Source organism: Crinia signifera, chromosome 9, assembly GCF_055691185.1.
Source record: "Crinia signifera chromosome 9, ASM5569118v1, whole genome shotgun sequence".
Taxonomy (NCBI): Eukaryota; Metazoa; Chordata; class Amphibia; order Anura; family Myobatrachidae; genus Crinia; species Crinia signifera.
In genome coordinates, this window is record NC_139225.1 from 39,427,091 (window position 1) to 39,445,771 (window position 18,681).

Sequence of the window (18,681 nt, forward strand, 5' to 3'; positions counted from 1 at the left end):
ACTAAAAATCGCACTTTTTTCGGACTAAAAATCGCACTTTTTTAAGACTAAAATTCGCCGCAAATCGCAACTCTTCGCACTTTTCAGCCTCAAATGCGCATCACATTAAATAATCGAATTTGGACTGAAAAGTGCGAGTTAGAAAAATGCGATTTGCGGCGATATAGTGTGCGAATTAAACATGCGCATTTAGCGCAGAGCATAGAATGTCACCCCATATCTCCAGAAGGACATAAATACCCTAGAGACAGTACAAAAGGCAACTAAAAATGGTGCATCGCCTACACCACAAAACTTACCAGGAAGGATAATAGATCTTAACATGTATAACGGAGTAGAGAAGGGAAAAGGGACATTATAGAAAAATTAAAATTTATCAAGGGTTTTACCAAGGTCCAGGAGAGAGACATTCTCTAAATGAAGGTAAGTATTAGAACACGAGGACATGCACTGACACCGGTGGGAGGGAGGTTCTGGGGAAATTTAAGGTAAAATGGCTTCATTTTATGGGGGGAGGGTGGACTTCATTTGGGGGGGGGGGGCTCCAATTTATAGTTACGCCACTGCTCAGCACAGGGTTAATAGGTATTTCAATGCAGTTTTTGTTCCTTCACAACACTGAACCCGTTTTAACCCATAGAAAACAGTGGATGAAAAAAAAACAGGTCTGAAACGGGTAGGACCCTGCTTTATTAACATTTAGAAATACCAGTTCGATAGAACTGGTAAATTCACTCTGCACCATTTAGACTGCACAAATTACCATTTTAAAACGGTAAAAAAAACGGCAAAATAACGGGTAAAAAGTGCGGTATGAAAGGAGCATTATTGATATCTGGAAAGGTCCCATACTGTATGTAAATAACACTGCTACTGATTTGGAATGCAGCAAGATAAACCTGCTTTTGAGGCAGCACTGCCATCTGTTGGAAATTGTGGAGTACACTGTTTGCTCTTTGAACTCAAAATTGCACTCAAACTGTGATATGACGGAATGGGATCATTCGTCAGACTGCATTTAGGTCTACAGTCATTAGGTCGACCCCACTAGGTCGACTGGCAGGAAGGTCGACCTGACTTAAGGTCGACATGGGCCAAGGTCGACATGACTTAAGGTCGAATTTGAATAAAGGTCGACATGAGGAAGGTCGACTGGTCATAAGGTCGACATGGGTTTTTCACTGTTTTTTGATCCGAATGTCGACACAGTCGACATGGACACAGTTGGCAATGAGAATCGGACCCTCGCATCGCTCGCTTCGCTCGCAATGCTTCGGACACGGTGCCTCGCTGCGCTCGGCACACTATTTTATTCTCCCACCACGCCCTAGTGGATGGTAGGGCATGAAATACCGCCTGTCGGCACATGTCGGCTCAAAAAACAGTGAAAAACCCATGTCGACCTTATGACCAGTCGACCTTCCTCATGTCGACCTTTATGCAAATTCGACCTTAAGTCATGTCGACCTTGGCCCATGTCGACTTTAAGTCAGGTCGACCTTCCTGCCAGTCGACCTAGTGGGGTCGACCTAATGACTGTAGACCTAAATGCAGTCTGACGAATGACCGCATCCCGATATGACATAAAGGGGGAAATTTACTAAGTATGAACAGGATCAGCCATAATCATCCGAAAATACTAAACAGAGAATACAGCTAATTTTCTAAACTGCCGTATTCTCTGGATTCACATATTCATTTGGTGAAGTGATTCATATTTTTTGTCTTTCCCAGCAGCCAAATACGGATGAGGGAGAAGAATCGCGCAATACTTCTCTGTGTAAAAAAAATAATATAGGAAAATAAATAACAATAACAAAACAGTGCAGCTCCCCCCTGAGAATAACCAGCTGGTTATACTCATTGAGCCAGTCCTGGTTGCAGAAATACAGGGGGAAAAAATCAGATGGGGTCCCCCTCTATTTCTATAACCAGCACCAGACTCTTGGCCCGGTTCTGGTTCCCAAAATACGGGGGACAAAAGGAGTAGGGGTCTCCCGTATTTCCGAAGCCAGCACAGGGCTCAAACAGCCAGCGGTGTCATGCCACAGTCGGGGGGCACTTTTCTGCATAAGGTCCCCAGGCCAAAGCATGAGCAATGTGGCTGGTCAGTCCTGGTTGGGTCCCTGGGGGCCCCTCAATAAAGAGATCTTTCTCTTTATTGGGGGTGTCCCCAATAAAGAGGGAGAGCTGAAGCTCGCGGCTGTCCCTGTCACCCCTGGGCTGTTAAGGGTGTTACATGGGTGAGAGATAATAAATGTTTTAAAAGTGTTAAGGAGCCCATAGACGCTCAGTTTTCGCCGGCTCCGTTTTGTACTATGCGATGCGCGCTCCCACGCATCACATAGTATGGTACAAAAAGTATGTGCTGCACATACTTTTTGTACTAGGTAAACATCGTATCGGATCGCAGTGCATGCACAAGGGATGCAATCTGATACGATGTGTGCTGTTTAAGCACAGAACGGATCCGATGAACAGACCGTGTATGGGGGGCTTTACATTGATTTAAAAAAAATATATGGTGGTGTAAAATTCTAAAATAAGAGTACACACTAGAGCAACGAGGAGTCGTTCCCTCATCCCCATCAGCCCAGATCAACTGTACACAATGGAGAGATGTTAATGATCACTGTTCTGTCCTTCATTAATATGCACAGTGTCGCTGTCATGTGCAACACATCAACCTATCGTCATCACAAGCGACTGTGGGAGCAGGTATATCGTTCCTATGGCGATATGCTGGTCCAATCCGAACAGCTGACATATCACTCAATGTATACTTGGCTGTACATTGTGATGCCCTAAAACAGCCAGGTCAAACCAACTCATGTTTTACTGTTAATACTGCCTTATTAAATGTGCAGTTAGGAAATACAAGGGTTCCTAGTTAAAAAAAACCTTCAGTGGCAGGTGGTAAGGCTGAAGAAGTCTCGATCTTCAAATATCCCTGGGAAAGGTGGGCAAGTATCAACAGAGTACATTTGGGCAGTTTGAATGGGACCCAATGATGCAATTTGCGTCTAATATTGTCATCGTAGCCCTGCCCTAACTATACAATGCTTTTTCGGCACTGTATAACAGATCATTGCAACGATGATGCAATGGTGATGACACGCCCCCAGCCAGCCCACCTTCCCACCCATCGACACCCCCTGTATGCGTATCACACTACCCCCTCATGGAGGAGGGGGAAGCATATTCCAGGGACATGGCGTTTGGCAAAGGAAAATAGTCTCAGGTGTATGAAGCCTGTTTAAATAATTGTATTGTTTGTTTTCCATTAAAGTTGTCATGTTTCACACTTTCACCTCTGGACAAAGGGAGGAGATACCGGAGAGGCCAGACCAGGGCCGGCGCCACCACTAGGCAGGTCTAGGCATTTGCCTAGGGCGCCGGCCACTGGAGGGCGGCAGTTCGCCCCTCGCACCCCGTGCAAAGGGGGTCCATGCCAGCTTCTGACAGAAGCCTGCAGTGGTGTCCTTGCTGAGCGGGTACCTCCTGCGGCGCTGAGTATACAGCTTAAGCTGGCGGCGGTGGGGGGTCCCTTCAGTGAATAAGAAATCACTAGCGCTATGCGGCGGCGCGGGAAGCGCTTCTGTTTTGAAAACACTGGCCGCACGGCGCACGCTGATTGGCTGAGATTGGAGGATGGTGGCATACCAAATTCACACAATAGGTTATTTCATTAAACACATCAAGGTATCTTTAAAATAAAGTCTGGGTGGCATACCAGTACTCGCGGTGAATCACAGATGACAACGCTCACCACGGCATCTTTTCCATGTAAATTTATTTCCATAAAAGGAAGGACATATAAGATATATAAAAACAGTTTGAGACTGTGAAGTGGGCAGTGTTCACTGTGTTTCCAGAGTTGGGTCAAATCCGGATATGGCCCATGCAGATAACCACAATCGCACTTGCCCACTGAACAGACCTCTCCCTGTGCTGATCACACATTTGTCTGGATCAACATGTTTCGAAAGCAGACCTCTCTTCATCAGGATCCCAGACTAGTGTCTTACAGATAGTCTTATTTATCCTAACATTTACTTCCGGGTTGACCCGGAAGTGCTTCGTTCCTATGTATACATCAAATGTTCAAAACAACTATTTTTTGTGCATCCATAATATTCCCCATATTCACACCAATTTTCCCCTTTATGCCGCCATGAATAATTCTAAGGGACCACAGGACCCCACTTTCTCTGTTTCAGAGATGGCAGGGGTCTTTGCATGCATGGTCATGGACCATGGCCCTAACTGTGCAGAGTTTGTATATTCTCCCCATACTTGCGTGGGTTTCCTCCGGGTACTCCGGTTTTCTCCCACAATCCAAAAATATACATGTAGGTTAATTGGCTTCTGACAAAATTAACCCTAGAATGTCTGTGTGTGCGTATAGGGGATGCAGCTACAATCCTGGCGGTCGGGATCCCGGCGTTCAGAATCCCGACGCCGGAATCCGACCGCCGAAATGCCGACACTTTATCCCTCCTGGGGTGTCCACGACACCCCTGGAAGGAGAATAAATTAGTGTGCCGAGCGTAGCGAGGCACCGGGCCCGCTGCGTGGCGAGCGCAGCGAGCGCGCAAGGGGGGGCCATCCACACCCCCCCTTGTCGGCATTTCGGCTGTCGGGATTCCGGCGTCGGGATTCTGAACGCCGGGATCCCGACCGCCGGGATTCAATACTGAATCCGCGTATAGATGTGGTAGATAATATAGACTGTAAGCTCCTCTGGGGCAGGGACTGATGTGAATGTTCAAATATTCTCTGTAAAGTGCTGCGGAATATGTATGCGCTATATAAGAAACTGTTAATAAATAAATAAAATGTGTGTGTATGAGTGTAAGCACTCAGTGGCTGTGCTGTGTGTGTGTAGCCGTATAAGTGAGAGTGTTTGTGCGTGTGTAAGCAGTCAGTGGCTGTTTTTTTGTGTGTATGTGGCTATGTATAAGTGAATGTGTGTGTAAGGAGTCAGTGGCTGTGCTGTCTGTGTGTACATGTGGCTGTGCTTACACGTATACGTGAGTGTGTGTAAGCAGTTAGTGGCTGTGCTTTCTGTGTGTGTATATGTGTGTGTGTCTAAGCAGCAAGTGGCTGTTCTGTGTGTGTGCATGTGTGGGTACACATATAAGTGTGTGTATATGTGTGAGCAATCAGTGGCTGTGCTGTGTGTGTACATGTGGCTGTGTGTACACGCATAAATGTGTGGGTGTGTGCATAAGCAGTCAGTGGCTGTGCTGTGTGTGAACTAGTATAAGTGAGTGTATGTATGTTTGTGTGTAAGCAGTGGCTGTTCTGTGTGTGTGCGCACGCAAACTCACTTATAGGTGTCTGTACACCTATAAGTGAGTTTGTGAGTGTAAGCAGTGGCTGTGCTGTGTGTGTGTGTATAAGTGAGTGTGTGTGTATATGTGTGTGTAAGCAGCCAGTTCTGTGTGTGTGTGTGTGTGTGTGTGAATGTGGCTATGTGTATATGTATAAGTGTGTGTGTGTATGTATGTATGTAGGTACTTGTTTCCTAGCACAGCGCCCATCGCATACCATAGTTAGTGGTGTGCGATGTGTGCAATGCGACATTCAGGTTAAATTAACAGGAGTGCTTGTACAATGAAATATCGCATAGCATTGCATAACAGCAAATGGCATGCGATGCGATTTTTAATTGTACAAGCACCCTGATGGGTGCTTGCAATGTTAAATGCACCCCCATTGTCAATGCCACCCCCACTATCAACGGCAACCCGAAGCGTGGTGAGCGCAGCGAGGGGCGGCGGTACGTGTCCTCTGACCTTTTTATACCCCCACTATCCACGTTGGCGTGGAGATGACCTTAGATTGTGTGGCAAGCGCAGCGAGCCACCGAGCCCGAAGCGTGGCGAGCGCAGCGAGCCCCGCGAGGGGACGCGGAATACGAGCCCGAAGCATGGCGAGCCCTGCGAGGGGACGTGGAATACATGTAAAGTAATCCGTGTCCTCTCGCCACGCTTCGGGCTCGGTGGCTCGCTGCGCTCGCCACACTATCTAAAATCAACTCCATGCCGACGTGGATAGTGGGGGTATGAAAAGGTCGGAGGACGCGTACCGCCGCCCCACGTGGACTCGCTGTGCTCGCCGCGCTTTGGGTTGGCGTTGATAGTGGGGGTGGCGTTGCCAATGGGGGTGCATTTAACATTGTACAATTAAAAATCGCATCGCATTCCGCTATATTGCATGCGATGCGATTCTATAAGATGTACTACGATCAAAATATTGGGCGCCGTGCTAGGAAAGAAGTACCTGTATGTATGTATGTATGTATGTATGCGTGAGCTGTGCGTGTACATGTGGCTGTACATGTATAAGTGTGTGACTGTATTCAGTGGCTGTACTATGTTTGTTTGTTTGTGTGTACATGTGGCTGTGAACATGTATAAGTGTGTGTCTGTTCAGCCAGTGGCTTTTCTGTGTGTGTATGTGGCTGTGCGTACACGTGTGTAAGTAGTCAGTGTGTGTACATGTGTCTGTGTGTACACGTATAAGTGAGTGTGTATGTACATGTGGCTGTGTGTACACGTATAAGTGTGTGTGTCCAGTCAGTGGCTGCACTGTGTGTGTGTGTGTGTGTGTGTAAACATGTGGCTGTTTGTTCACGTATAAGTGAGTGTATTTCTGTTTAAGCAGTCAGTGGCTGTGCTTTGTTAGTGTGTGTGAGCAGTTTGTAGCTGTTCTGTGTGTGTGTGTTTAAGAGAGAGAACATGTGGCTGTTTGTACATGTATAAGTGTGTGTGTGTGTGTGTGTGTGTGTGTAAGCAGTCAGTGGCTGTGACTGTGTATGCGTGTGTAAGTCATGTGGCTGTGACTGTGTACACGTAGAAATGAGTGTGTGTGTGTGTGTGTGTGTGTGTGTGTGTGTGTAAGCAGTCAGTGGCTGTGCTGTATGTGTGAACATGTGGCACGTATAAAATGTGTGTGTGTGTGTGTGTGTGTGTGTGTGTGTGTGTGTGTGTGTGTGTGTGTGTGTGTGTGTGTGTGTGTGTGTGTGTGTGTGTGTGTGTGTGTGTGTGTGTGTGTGTGAGCAGTCAGTGGCTTTGCTTTGTGTGTGTGTGAGCAGTCCGTGCTGTGTGTACATGGTAATGTGTTGCTGTGGAGACACAATCCTCCATCTCAGACTCTGGTTTGTGTTGCGCTTCTCCTGGCAACCTGGACGGAGCTGGGACACCGGGAGCTGACAGGACCCTCACCGCAGGTCACAGCCGCCTGTTCCCCCTGCACCGCATCCTCCTCCTCGCTATACACATGCCGCTATGCCCGTCCTCTCCACTTTACTTTCCCGCTTTCCCCGGTCTCCCCCACCACCGTTACCTCTCTCCTGCAATCCCGGTTCACGCCACCCCTCAACAGGTCCCTCTCCTGACCCCCTCTGCTGCACCCCCCCTCCCCTCCCCTCTGATTTATCCATCTCCTCTCTGTTCTGTATATCTTGTATACAGGTGATGTCCCTTTGTCCCATTTGCAGCCTATTGCCCCGCACTGTCATATTGGTTTACAAACTGAGGCTGCCTTACTGCCCCTATTGCCCCCCTTCCTCTATCCCCTTGCTATACTTTGCTAAATGCATACATACACCACCCCACCTGCCCCTAATGCCTAATAGTATCCCTTCCCCTTTGTGTTTTATGTCCACTTCATGGACTGTCTTTCCTTCCTGCCCTTATTGCCCCCCATGCCCCCCCCCCCCCCCCCCCACAAAAACCTATTCTATCCTATACTTTATTTGTATACAGTCGCTGCACCTTTCCTGCCCCTATTGCCTCTCACAGTACACCCCTCCCCCCTTCATCTCACCCCACCCTTCTCTAGGAGCACAACTCTGTCCAATGATGTTGTTTGTTATATATTCTGTGATACAGTATGTATATGGAGACTTATTTTTCTTTCTGCCCCTGTTGTCCCTCACAGACCCCATCACCACTCCTGTACTATGCAGTGTGTTATATCCTGTTCTATGTATACTGTAAAGACTTGCAACTGCCATAGACAGGGGGCACGTGTTACTGCCATAGAGGTGGCATTTGTTACTACCATAGAGAGGTGGCATGTGATACTTCCATATAGGTGGCACGTGTTACTGCCATAGAGAGGTGGCAGGTGATACTGCCATAGAGGTGGCATGTGTTTCTGCCATAGAGAGGTGGCACGGGTAACTGCCATAGAGAGGGGGTACATCTTACTGCCATAGAGAAGTGGCATGTGTTACTGTCATAGAGAGGGGCATGTGTTATTGTCATAGAGAGAGGGCACGTGTTACTGCCATAGAGAGGCTACACGTGTTACTGCCATAGAGAGGCAGAATGTGTTACTGCCATAGTGAGGCTACACGTGTTACTGCCATAGAGAGGCTACACGTGTTACTGCCATAGAGAGGCAGCACGTGTTACTGCCATAGAGAGGCGGCACGTGTTACTGCCATAGAGAGGCTACACGTGTTACTGCCATAGAGAGGCGGCACGTGTTACTGCCATAGAGAGGCGGCACATGTTACTGCCATAGAGAGGCTACACGTGTTACTGCCATAGAGAGGCTACACGTGTTACTGCCATAGAGAGGCTACACGTGTTACTGCCATAGAGAGGCGGCACGTGTTACTGCCATAGAGAGGCAGCACGTGTTACTGCCATAGAGAGGCGGCACGTGTTACTGCCATAGAGAGGCTACACGTGTTACTGCCATAGAGAGGCGGCACGTGTTACTGCCATAGAGAGGCGGCACATGTTACTGCCATAGAGAGGCTACACGTGTTACTGCCATAGAGAGGCGGCACGTGTTACTGCCATAGAGAGGCGGCACGTGTTACTGCCATAGAGAGGGGCATGTGTTATTGCCATAGAGAGAGGGCACTGCCATAGAGAGGCGGCACGTGTTACTGCCATAGGGAGGCTACATGTGTTACTGCCATAGAGAGGCGGCACGTGTTACTGCCATAGAGAGGCAGCACGTGTTACTGCCATAGAGAGGCAGCAGGTGTTACTGCCATAGAGAGGCTGCATGTGTTACTGCCATAGGGAGGCGGCACGTGTTACTGCCATAGAGAGGCAGCACGTGTTACTGCCATAGAGAGGCTGCATGTGTTACTGCCATAGAGAGGCTACACGTGTTACTGCCATAGAGAGGCAGCACGTGTTACTGACATAGAGAGGCGGCACGTATTACTGCCATAGAGAGGCGGCAGGTGTTACTGCCATAGAGAGGCAGCACGTGTTACTGCCATAGAGAGGCAGCAGGTGTTACTGCCATAGAGAGGCTGCATGTGTTACTGCCATAGAGAGGCTACACGTGTTACTGCCATAGGGAGGCTACATGTGTTACTGCCATAGAGAGGCGGCACGTGTTACTGCCATAGAGAGGCGGCACGTGTTACTGCCATAGGGAGGCTACATGTGTTACTGCCATAGAGAGGCGGCACGTGTTACTGCCATAGAGAGGCGGCACGTGTTACTGCCATAGAGAGGGGCACGTGTTACTGCCATAGAGAGGCGGCACGTGTTACTGCCATAGAGAGGCGGCAGGTGTTACTGCCATAGAGAGGCTACACGTGTTACTGCCATAGAGAGGCGGCACGTGTTACTGCCATAGAGAGGCGGCACGTGTTACTGCCATAGAGAGGGGCACGTGTTACTGCCATAGAGAGGCGGCACGTGTTACTGCCATAGAGAGGCAGAAGGTGTTACTGCCATAGAGAGGCTACACGTGTTACTGCCATAGAGAGGCGGCACGTGTTACTGCCATAGAGAGGCAGCATGTGTTACTGCCATAGAGAGACTACACATGTTACTGCCATAGAGAGGCTACACGTGTTACTGCCATAGAGAGGCGGCACGTGTTACTGCCATAGAGAGGCAGCATGTGTTACTGCCATAGAGAGACTACACATGTTACCGCCATAGAGAGGCGGCACGTATTACTGCCTTGGGGCCAGATTCTCTAAGCTTCAAAAGTGATAAAATGGAGAGTGATAAACAGCCAGCCAATCAGCTCTTACCTGCCATGCCACAGACTGTGTTTGAAAAATGTCAGGCAGGAGCTGATTGGCTGGCTGTTTATCACTCTCCATTTTACCACTTTTGAAGCTTAGAGAATCTGGCCCATAGAGAGACCGCACATGTTACTGCCATAGAGGGGATGCTCATTACTGCCACAGAGAGGCAGCAAGTGTTACTGCCATAGAGATGGCACATGCTACTGCCACAGAGAGGTGGCACGTGTAACTGCCATAGAGAGGGGGCACTGCAATAGAGAGGGGGTACAGGTTACTGCCATAGAAAAGCGGCATGTGTTATTGCCATAGAGAGGGGGCACTGCCATATAGAGGAGGCACGTGTTACTGCCATAGAGAGGCGGCACGTGTTACTTGAGGCGGCATGTGTAACTGCCATAGAGAGGGAGCATGTGTTACTGCCATAGAGAGGGGGCACTGCCATAGAGAGATGGCACGTGTTGCCACCTTTTAATTGACATAGAGAGCACCCCTATTTATATACTTGTTGTGATAGACAAAGGATTATAATCATTGAAGCCTGAAAGATTTAATTTGCTGTGCATGTTATAATTAGGTCTTTGTTTTAGAGAACTTGCAATAAGGTCACAATGTGTCTGTGTGCCAATGCATTACTATTGACAAAAGTGTCTATTTTTATATACAGTAGTGCGACTGCGAATGTGACCCATTACCCACAGAACACACAAAGTACCATTATTAAATTGCTTGTAGAGACCAGCACAAAGAAGTCATGAGCTCACTGGTGTATTAGACACCAGCTGCCCAGGCTGTGGGGACTGGTTATGCATACAGCTGGTATAGCCCAGCCACAGATTTATATAGGGCAGTGTACAGTGGCTGTAGGCCATGGCTGTTTCTTATTGTACGAGGCTTCGTACACAGCACTAAAGCAGATTTATGCCCTGCAGGCAGTTTTGGCTTCTGAATACTATGTGAAATAAAATAATTTCTGCTTTGTACAGCTAAATTACAGGAACAATACACCCAGCATTAAAAATGTGAAGTCACTTAAAAAAATAATAATAATAAAAGTTTCACGTTTAATTAAGAGGAGGGATAAAAGAAAAACTTGTTTTTTATTACTGTCCCTGGCTTTTCAATGGACCAGATGGCATGGAGCAGCGCAAGTCTGTAACATGTAACACAAGTTTGCATTCTCCTTTGGTTTATGTGCGAATGCCCGTTCCCTTACAAGATGTCAGTGTTTCTAGAATAATTCCTTTGTAGCATGGGCGCCTTGAGCTAATTACACATAATGAACAATGCTTTTAAATGTCTGCTGGTAAGAAAAGCTGCTTATTAGATGGAGTAGTGCATTTGTCACGGCGACCACTCTCCTTAAACATAAAAAGTGGCATGACATCGCTTTTTGGTAATTGCAGTCTACGCAGGACAGCCGCAAGGTTTTGTAGTTATAGTAATTTTGCATCGCTGGTGGAGGGGAAGAAAAAAGGGGGATGTGGTAAGAAGGGGGAGGGATGCTAAGAAGAAGCTTTTATTTCGTCAGCTGACTTCGCCGGGAGAATCAACAGAAATGGCTCTCATCTACGGAAAACACTGGGAACAGGGGCAGAGGTATGTGAGAGACAGCAGGGCAGGGAGCGAGAGAGAGAGAGAGAGAATTTTAAAGATCAGGCACAGATGCAAAGGAAAAAAGTGACATGTAATTGTTTTGGAAACTGCAGAAGTGTTGCAGAAGCCGTTTATATATATATAAAAAAAGACAAAAAAAAGTATATAACTAAAATGATGAAAGAGTCAAAGAATGCAAAATGTACTGAGCTAGCAGGAAGCAACTGAGAGTAGAAAGGAAGAAGTAGACAGGAAGAATCGAAATTGTGGTGGTGGGGTGGGGGACAGGAAGAAAAGTTGCACATAATTGTGTCATTCTTGCCAGGCTACAGAGCAACATCTGATTGCAGCCCTGCTCGCTTAATGAGTCTCGGACTATAAAGATCTGTCTTGTTTGCATCTACAGGTGATGTTTGGGATGACGTGGGGGACACACAGAGTTCTCCCTGACCATGGACAGCCACAACAGACCGGTACAGAGCGAGAGCAGTGAGGATGAGGAGGACAAATTTACCAGGTACATGGATGACAATGGGATCATTGGATTAGAGGAAGATGGGAACCTGAGACTGGATTACCAAGCGGTTCTAGAACTGGAAGAAGATGAACAGAAGACATTGAACGTGGGTGAGGAGGAGATGGTGGAGCTCTACAAAAATGGGTTGCCATATCCAGAATCCCCTTCTGAAGGAGATGGATCTGGCGTTCAAAGCTGGAAAGAAGAATTCAGCTTCTCTCAAATGACAGATAAAGAAACCTTGAGGAACAGTGAGATTACCATCAATCGTGATGAAAGTAAGTTCTTTTTCATCTGTATGATTTTCCCATTTGAAATACTAGAGATGTGGTAATAAAAAAGGGAGATTTATGCCAGCCGCTCACATATTGCCTTTTTTTAACTTTTCAGATGATCCCAGCTCTCTTGAACAACCCAGTATGTCAGTCACATTGCCTTCTGCATTAGGCCGACGTCCACCAAGCCGAGACCAACAGTTGGATATGACTGAAGATGAGGTAGATCGAGGGAGTTCCTTGGGAGCATGGGAAGGAGATGAAGAGGCAAACTGGACTCAGGAGCCTTCAGATTTTCTGTATGATGAAAGTCCTGAAAATGGAAGGTTTAGCAAATACAAGCAAACTTCAGCACAAGAAGAACAATGGGACAACGACCCTGGGGAACACGAAGAAGACTATTCTGAAAATCAAGAGATTCACGAAGATGAAGCTCTTGTAGAGTCTTTATCCCCATCTTCCCCTCCCATTCCCAGCACTTGGGGCACCAGACTTATGAGCCATTTTGGTCGGTTGAGCCTGTCTCCTCGTATAGAAGATGAAACTCTTCCAGAATCTTCATGCGCAGACAGTGTAGAAAACCCAGTGGCCACTCCAGCTGGAGACCCTACAAATAGCTACAGCCTAACTAAGGCTTCCAAACAGGACAGAACGTTAAGAACTAAGCCCACCAGGTCAAGTTCTCCAACACTTAGAAACCAGCATGCAGATGATGGAAATATTAAGAAAACAAAACGTTCTAATATTTCCCTCTATGGGAAAGGACAACTTAACTACCCCTTGCCTGATTTATCCAAAGTTGGACCACGGGTCAGATTCCCCCGGGATGAGCAAGGTTATCATCCTCCTCAGCCTCGTAAGGTAATAAACCATCAAGGAGCACATGTTATCTTCAAATCACCAGCAGATATAGTGAGGGAAGTACTGCTGAGCAGCCAGGAAAAAACTGTTCAGGAACCATTCATTCCACCCAGTGTACCGCAAGAATTCAAGACCCCACAACAAGCCACTCAACTGGTTCATCAGCTGCAGGTGATTATTATAGTAGCTTGGCGAGTTTATAGTTAACTAGTTCAAAGTCCATCAAAATGACGACTTCTGTTATGAACTTTCACTTTGAGCTGTGACAGATTTTACTTTCACTTTGAGCTGTGACAGTTTTGACCCCAAAAACTCTCATCCCCAGTCCCAGTTGCTATCTGCTCCTACCTCCAATCTCTGTCTTTAAAGCTCCCTTTCTCCATATTCAGCGTCCCTGTTAAAATTGCTTTTGCTTTCTGTTATGACATTTTTTAGCACACAGAGGAGTCATTTGTTCCATTGAGTGGCCTCTAGTGGTCAGTGGGGGTACTCATAAAGGTGAGGAGTATTTAGCCTATATAAAGATGGCTACATACAGTACATTTTGGGGGTTATTCTGATTCACATGTGAGCATGATGTTTATTAAATGTACATTTCTGCGCATGTGCCAGGTGCATGTAGCCACGTCGAACAGAGTGCGGGCGTAGGGCGGCAAGCCGGGGGATCCACCAATGGGAACACCCAGCGTTTCATGGGCGTTCCCATAAAAATGCTGGTTGTTCCTATGGAAATCATCCGGTGTCAGCTGCCCACCCAGTTCCTGTCGAGTGTGCACACAAATAGAAGTGACCTGGGAGTCACTTAGATATGCGTGCACCCTCCACATCATTCGATGGTCAGCAACCATCGAATGATGTGGTTGTTTTCCCATGGGCTGTGAATGGATGTTTATGTTATGTTATGCGTTCAGGCAGTCTGGCAGGCTGCAAATTTGCAGCCTTGCGAGTCAACCAGAATAAGGGCCTTTTTGTACAAGGAGGTCTAATATATATTTTTTAATTATACACTGAAACCTCCTTAATAGTATTACACACTAGAACAGGCATTCCCAACCACGGTCCTCAAGGCACACCAACAGTGCAGGTTTTAGTGATATCCAGGCTTCAGCACAGATGGTTTAATCAGAATCCCTCAGATACTAATTAAGTCACCTGTGCTCAAGCCTGGATATCTACAAAACCTGCACTGTTGCTGTGCCTTGAGGACTGTGGTTGGGAATGCCTGGACTAGAAGGCCAGAACCAGTTACTTTCTCAGTAATGAATATACATTCAACTCATTGGAGCTGATTGGTGAAGAGGCACTCTACCTCAGGGTTGCCGACTTTGTTATTCTCCTCTCCGGGAGAAGCCCGGAGAGGAGAGTTTCTGTAGCCACTCAGGGGGCGGGGCTTAAGGGTGACATCACTAAGCCCCGCCCCTATGCTGGCAAACCAGCGGATTAAGGTATCTCCGTGGAGGGGGCGGGGCTAAATCGCGTCATTTAGCCCCGCCCCCTCCTCGAAAACCCGAGGATTGCGGCATTTTAATGCCGCGATCCGGGGGTTAGCGGGGGTCCCCCCTGAATCCGGGAGGGTTGCCCACCCTTCCGGGGTGCCGGGAGGGGGTCCCGATTTTCGGGAGACTCCCGGATATTCCGGGAGGGTCGGCAACCCTGCTCTACCTTATTAGTCCCAAATCAAATAACGTTCCCCTTTAATCTACTGATTATCAGTGTGTGATTCCCTGTCTTGAGTCTCTTGGTTACTGTGCCCTTTTGTATTTAGATGGGGATGTGGTTTTTTGGTTTCCGCACTGGGTTTTGCCCGCTAAGGGTAAGGAAGGTCAAGTGAGACCTTTGCTCCCCGTAGTTGGATTCGGCTTGAGTAGCCTGTTACCAACTAAGATGTGTGTCTTATGCAGCCCACACACGCTCCGATTCCAGCGTGCGTTGTGGGCTTAACTAGCACACACAGCATCGCATCGTATGCCTTGTGCATACGATGTGCATGCGATGCGATGCTGTGCTAGAAAAAGCTAGTACAAAAAGTATGTGCAGCACATACTTTTTGTACTGTACGATGAGGTGCTGCGGGAGCGCGCACCCCATCGTACAGCACCGCCGGCATCGGCGCGTGTGTGGGCTGCATAAGATACAAACTAGGTGAGACACTTTACAGTTGGTGGTGCTCCCCTGAGTCCAAATGTGAACATAGACAATTGGGAGAGAAAAGAGGACTCTTTTTTGGGGGCACTCTTGTGATATGATGAAAATATAGTTAAAAATTAAGTTTTATTAATAATGTTTAAAAAGAAGGGTTGTTTTTTGGACGAAATGGCCTATAACCCAAAATCTCACACCAGTCTTGCAGTGAGCTTTTTAAAGTATATGCTGTGCGCTGGGGATTCTGGTTTCAATTTTCTGTTACCAGTTTACGCAGGGCTTTGGGTAGTAAGCTGTGCAGCTGGATGGTTGGTTCCACAGTGGGACCAGTTGAAATATGATGTGTTCCTAGTGTGCCCAAAGGGTTATTCTACCTAGGGCTCGTTAGAGGCAAAATAGGGAGACTGTTAAGGGTTTAATTCCCTATTCTTGTGGAGACTGCTGTATATATTATTTTATCTTTACTTTATCAATTTTTGTAGCAGCTACCCCAATTCTGTGTTGGTATACACTTTATACACGGAGGTGTATCTGGAATTTATGATCCCTTCAATCGGAGTGTCCTAACACACTAAATCCATATTTTAATCACTCTCAATTAATCAATTAGTGATTGTTACCTTTCAATAGTCAAGTATGAGACAGTTGCAGTCTATGGGAGGTCACAGAGTTTCCTGTTCTCTTGATTGAGTTTAGGATTAGATCTCATTACGTAGTTACTTGCAATTGTTACAGCAGAATGTCAGAAAAATGCAGTTTTTTTCTTTGATAGAAGTTTTGCAACAGTGATATAACTTGTTTCTAAGTGATAGAATTATAACACTTAGCAATAGTTGAGGTATTACACAGTTCTAACTTTAAATGATCAGTGTTAGTACTTTTGCATGTATTTCCTTAACAGACAATGGTATGGTACTTAAGCTATTTGCTTATATAGATTTTCCCTTGTGCCCTTTTGTATTTATATAGTTTGTTTTCTAGACCCTGAGTATCCGATTTATACTCCAGCACTCGTCCCTTGGTTTATCTATCTCTCCCCATGTAAAGCATCCTTCTTATAAAATGCAGGTTGGGATCATTTGGTCTACAGCATTATGGTCGGCAGTCATTAGATCGACACCATTAGGTCGACATGGGAAAAGGTTGACATGGTTTTAGGTCGAAAGGTCGTTAGTTCGACAGGTCGTTAGTTCGACAGGTCATTATTTCGACATTGTCTAGGTCGACAGTCATAGGTCAACATGTAGTTTCAGAGACACATCCTCCCCGACTCTAATGCTGGGTGCACACAGGCCCATATATCGCTCGTCCATCGGCCAGTGCAAACCAGAAATATGTCTGTGAACAACATTGATTAAAGACATATTATATCGGCAGCATAACAGGGGTGCCGGACGGGTTCAAGACAGTCGGGATCCCGACAGTCGTTTACCCGACCTCGGGATCCCGACTTTCAAAATGCCGACAGCCGGGTGCCCGACGGCCACCCGCTATTTTCCCTCGTGGGGGTCCACGACCCCCATAGAGGGAGAATAGAATAGGTGGCTCGCATAGCGTGGCGAGCGCAGCGAGCCCGCAAGGGGCTTTTTTGCGCTCGCCATGCTGTCTGACTACGGGCAGTCAGGATCCCGACGTCGGTATAATGATTGTTGGGATCCTGACTGTCGGAGTCCCGTACCACACCCGCATAACACAGCGCATGGCCGATATATCTAAAGATTTTGGCGCATTGTGCTGTGTGTACGGGCGATCCGCTGACACCCCATACACTTGCTGCACAGTCCACAATTGACAGCACAACTTGGTGGTACATGTAAATGCTTGCCCAGTTGTTACATAGGCCCTCATTCTGATTGTCCCACAAAGCTGCAAAATTTGCAGCTTTGTGGGTCATCTAAGCGCCAACCGCATAAACACCTGCCGCACGCACCATGAATCTACATGCATGCATGCAAATTTTGCATAAACATCCATTCGCAGCTTGCGTGCGGGGACCAAAGCATTCCATGGCAGCCGACTATTGTATGATTTTGCCTGGTGTCAGCTGCCTGCCCCTATGTCACTGGCTAATTACCATAAAAACTCCCAGCGGTTTCATGGGAACTCCACTGAAATATTGGGCGTTCCCATGGGTGCGACCAAGACCCGCTGCCCCTTGCCCCAACCCACACTGCTCTGTGCAAGCGGCCGGGGAATAATCAATTCACTGTGCCCCCTCGCACAAAGAGGCTGCACATGCACAGTCTCTAAAAATTGCTTCCCTGTGAGACCGCACAGGGGTGAAAATTGATTAGAATAACCTCCATAAGTCACACCTGATCGGGCAGTGTGTATGAAGAACACACTGCCTGATTTGTCTGTAGATATATGTCTTTAGGTGTGTACCCTGCGTCAACATTTTACATCTGCCTCACCTGCAGTGCAACATGGATTTGGCAATGTGTTTGTTTGATTTGCTTTTTCTTCTTCTTATTATTATTATTTTATTTATAAGGCGCCACAAGTGTTTCGCAGCGCCGTACAAAGGAAAAGTACAGGGAGACAAAACTTGGCATAACATAGAATAAATAACAAAAACAGAGTACAAATAAAGAGCGCCACAGTTCAATACACATTACAGCTTAAATGTAAGCAGTGAGGACTCAATCAACATACAACTAGAGGCTTGAGGCCAATGATGGAGATGAGTATGCGGATGAAGATGGTCACTGAGTGTTGGCGTATAGGAGAGCTGTGAGTGAAATGTGAAGAGAAGAGGGCTTTGAAGGCCATGTTCTTACTATTTACATGGCCTTCAGAGCAAGATATTTTATTTTTCCTTATAACATTGGTGGTTATTCAGACCTGACTGTGCTTTGCTAAATTGCAGAGCCCTGCGATCAGTTGTACGCCGTCCATCCAGAGTGAAATCCTGCAAACCTGCAAAATTGCTTAACACGGCTTGCGAAAATTAGCTGGATCAGGGATTCGCTACAAATCCATTGACCATCGAATGTGTGTGCAGTCCGTGCATAGGCCAGAACTTATTCGGTGGCTGCGGTAGAAACAGGGGCCGGAGCTGACATCACATGACTACCCCTTAAATGCCTGGGCATGCCTGCACATTCCCTGACATTCCCAAAAAACTGCCAGTTACCACCCCCAAATGCCCGCCTTCTGACAATCAACTTGCTTATGGCCAGCGATTAAAAAGTAGCAGGATTTTATCGCAGGACAGACTCATGCACGTGCAGTCTATTGATTATCACGGGGCCTGCTAATCCACA

At 47.1% G+C, this 18,681-nt stretch overlaps 1 protein-coding gene across 2 annotated transcripts in view; it reads left to right on the plus strand.

The window, feature by feature from the left end:
* Nucleotides 1-7,079: 7,079 nt before the first annotated feature.
* Nucleotides 7,080-18,681, plus strand: part of AKNA (AT-hook transcription factor) — a 49,726-nt gene continuing 38,124 nt past the window's right edge. Inside the window, exons 1-3 of one of the 2 annotated variants that reach the window (XM_083158902.1) lie at nucleotides 7,080-7,237; nucleotides 12,027-12,415; nucleotides 12,528-13,444. In XM_083158902.1, the coding sequence (XP_083015028.1) occupies nucleotides 12,073-12,415; nucleotides 12,528-13,444 (1,260 nt within the window). In that variant the 5' untranslated portion in view covers nucleotides 7,080-7,237; nucleotides 12,027-12,072. Of the gene's footprint in view, nucleotides 7,238-11,523; nucleotides 11,624-12,026; nucleotides 12,416-12,527; nucleotides 13,445-18,681 lie in introns of those variants that run through there. The other variant, XM_083158903.1, reaches the window with a different exon arrangement.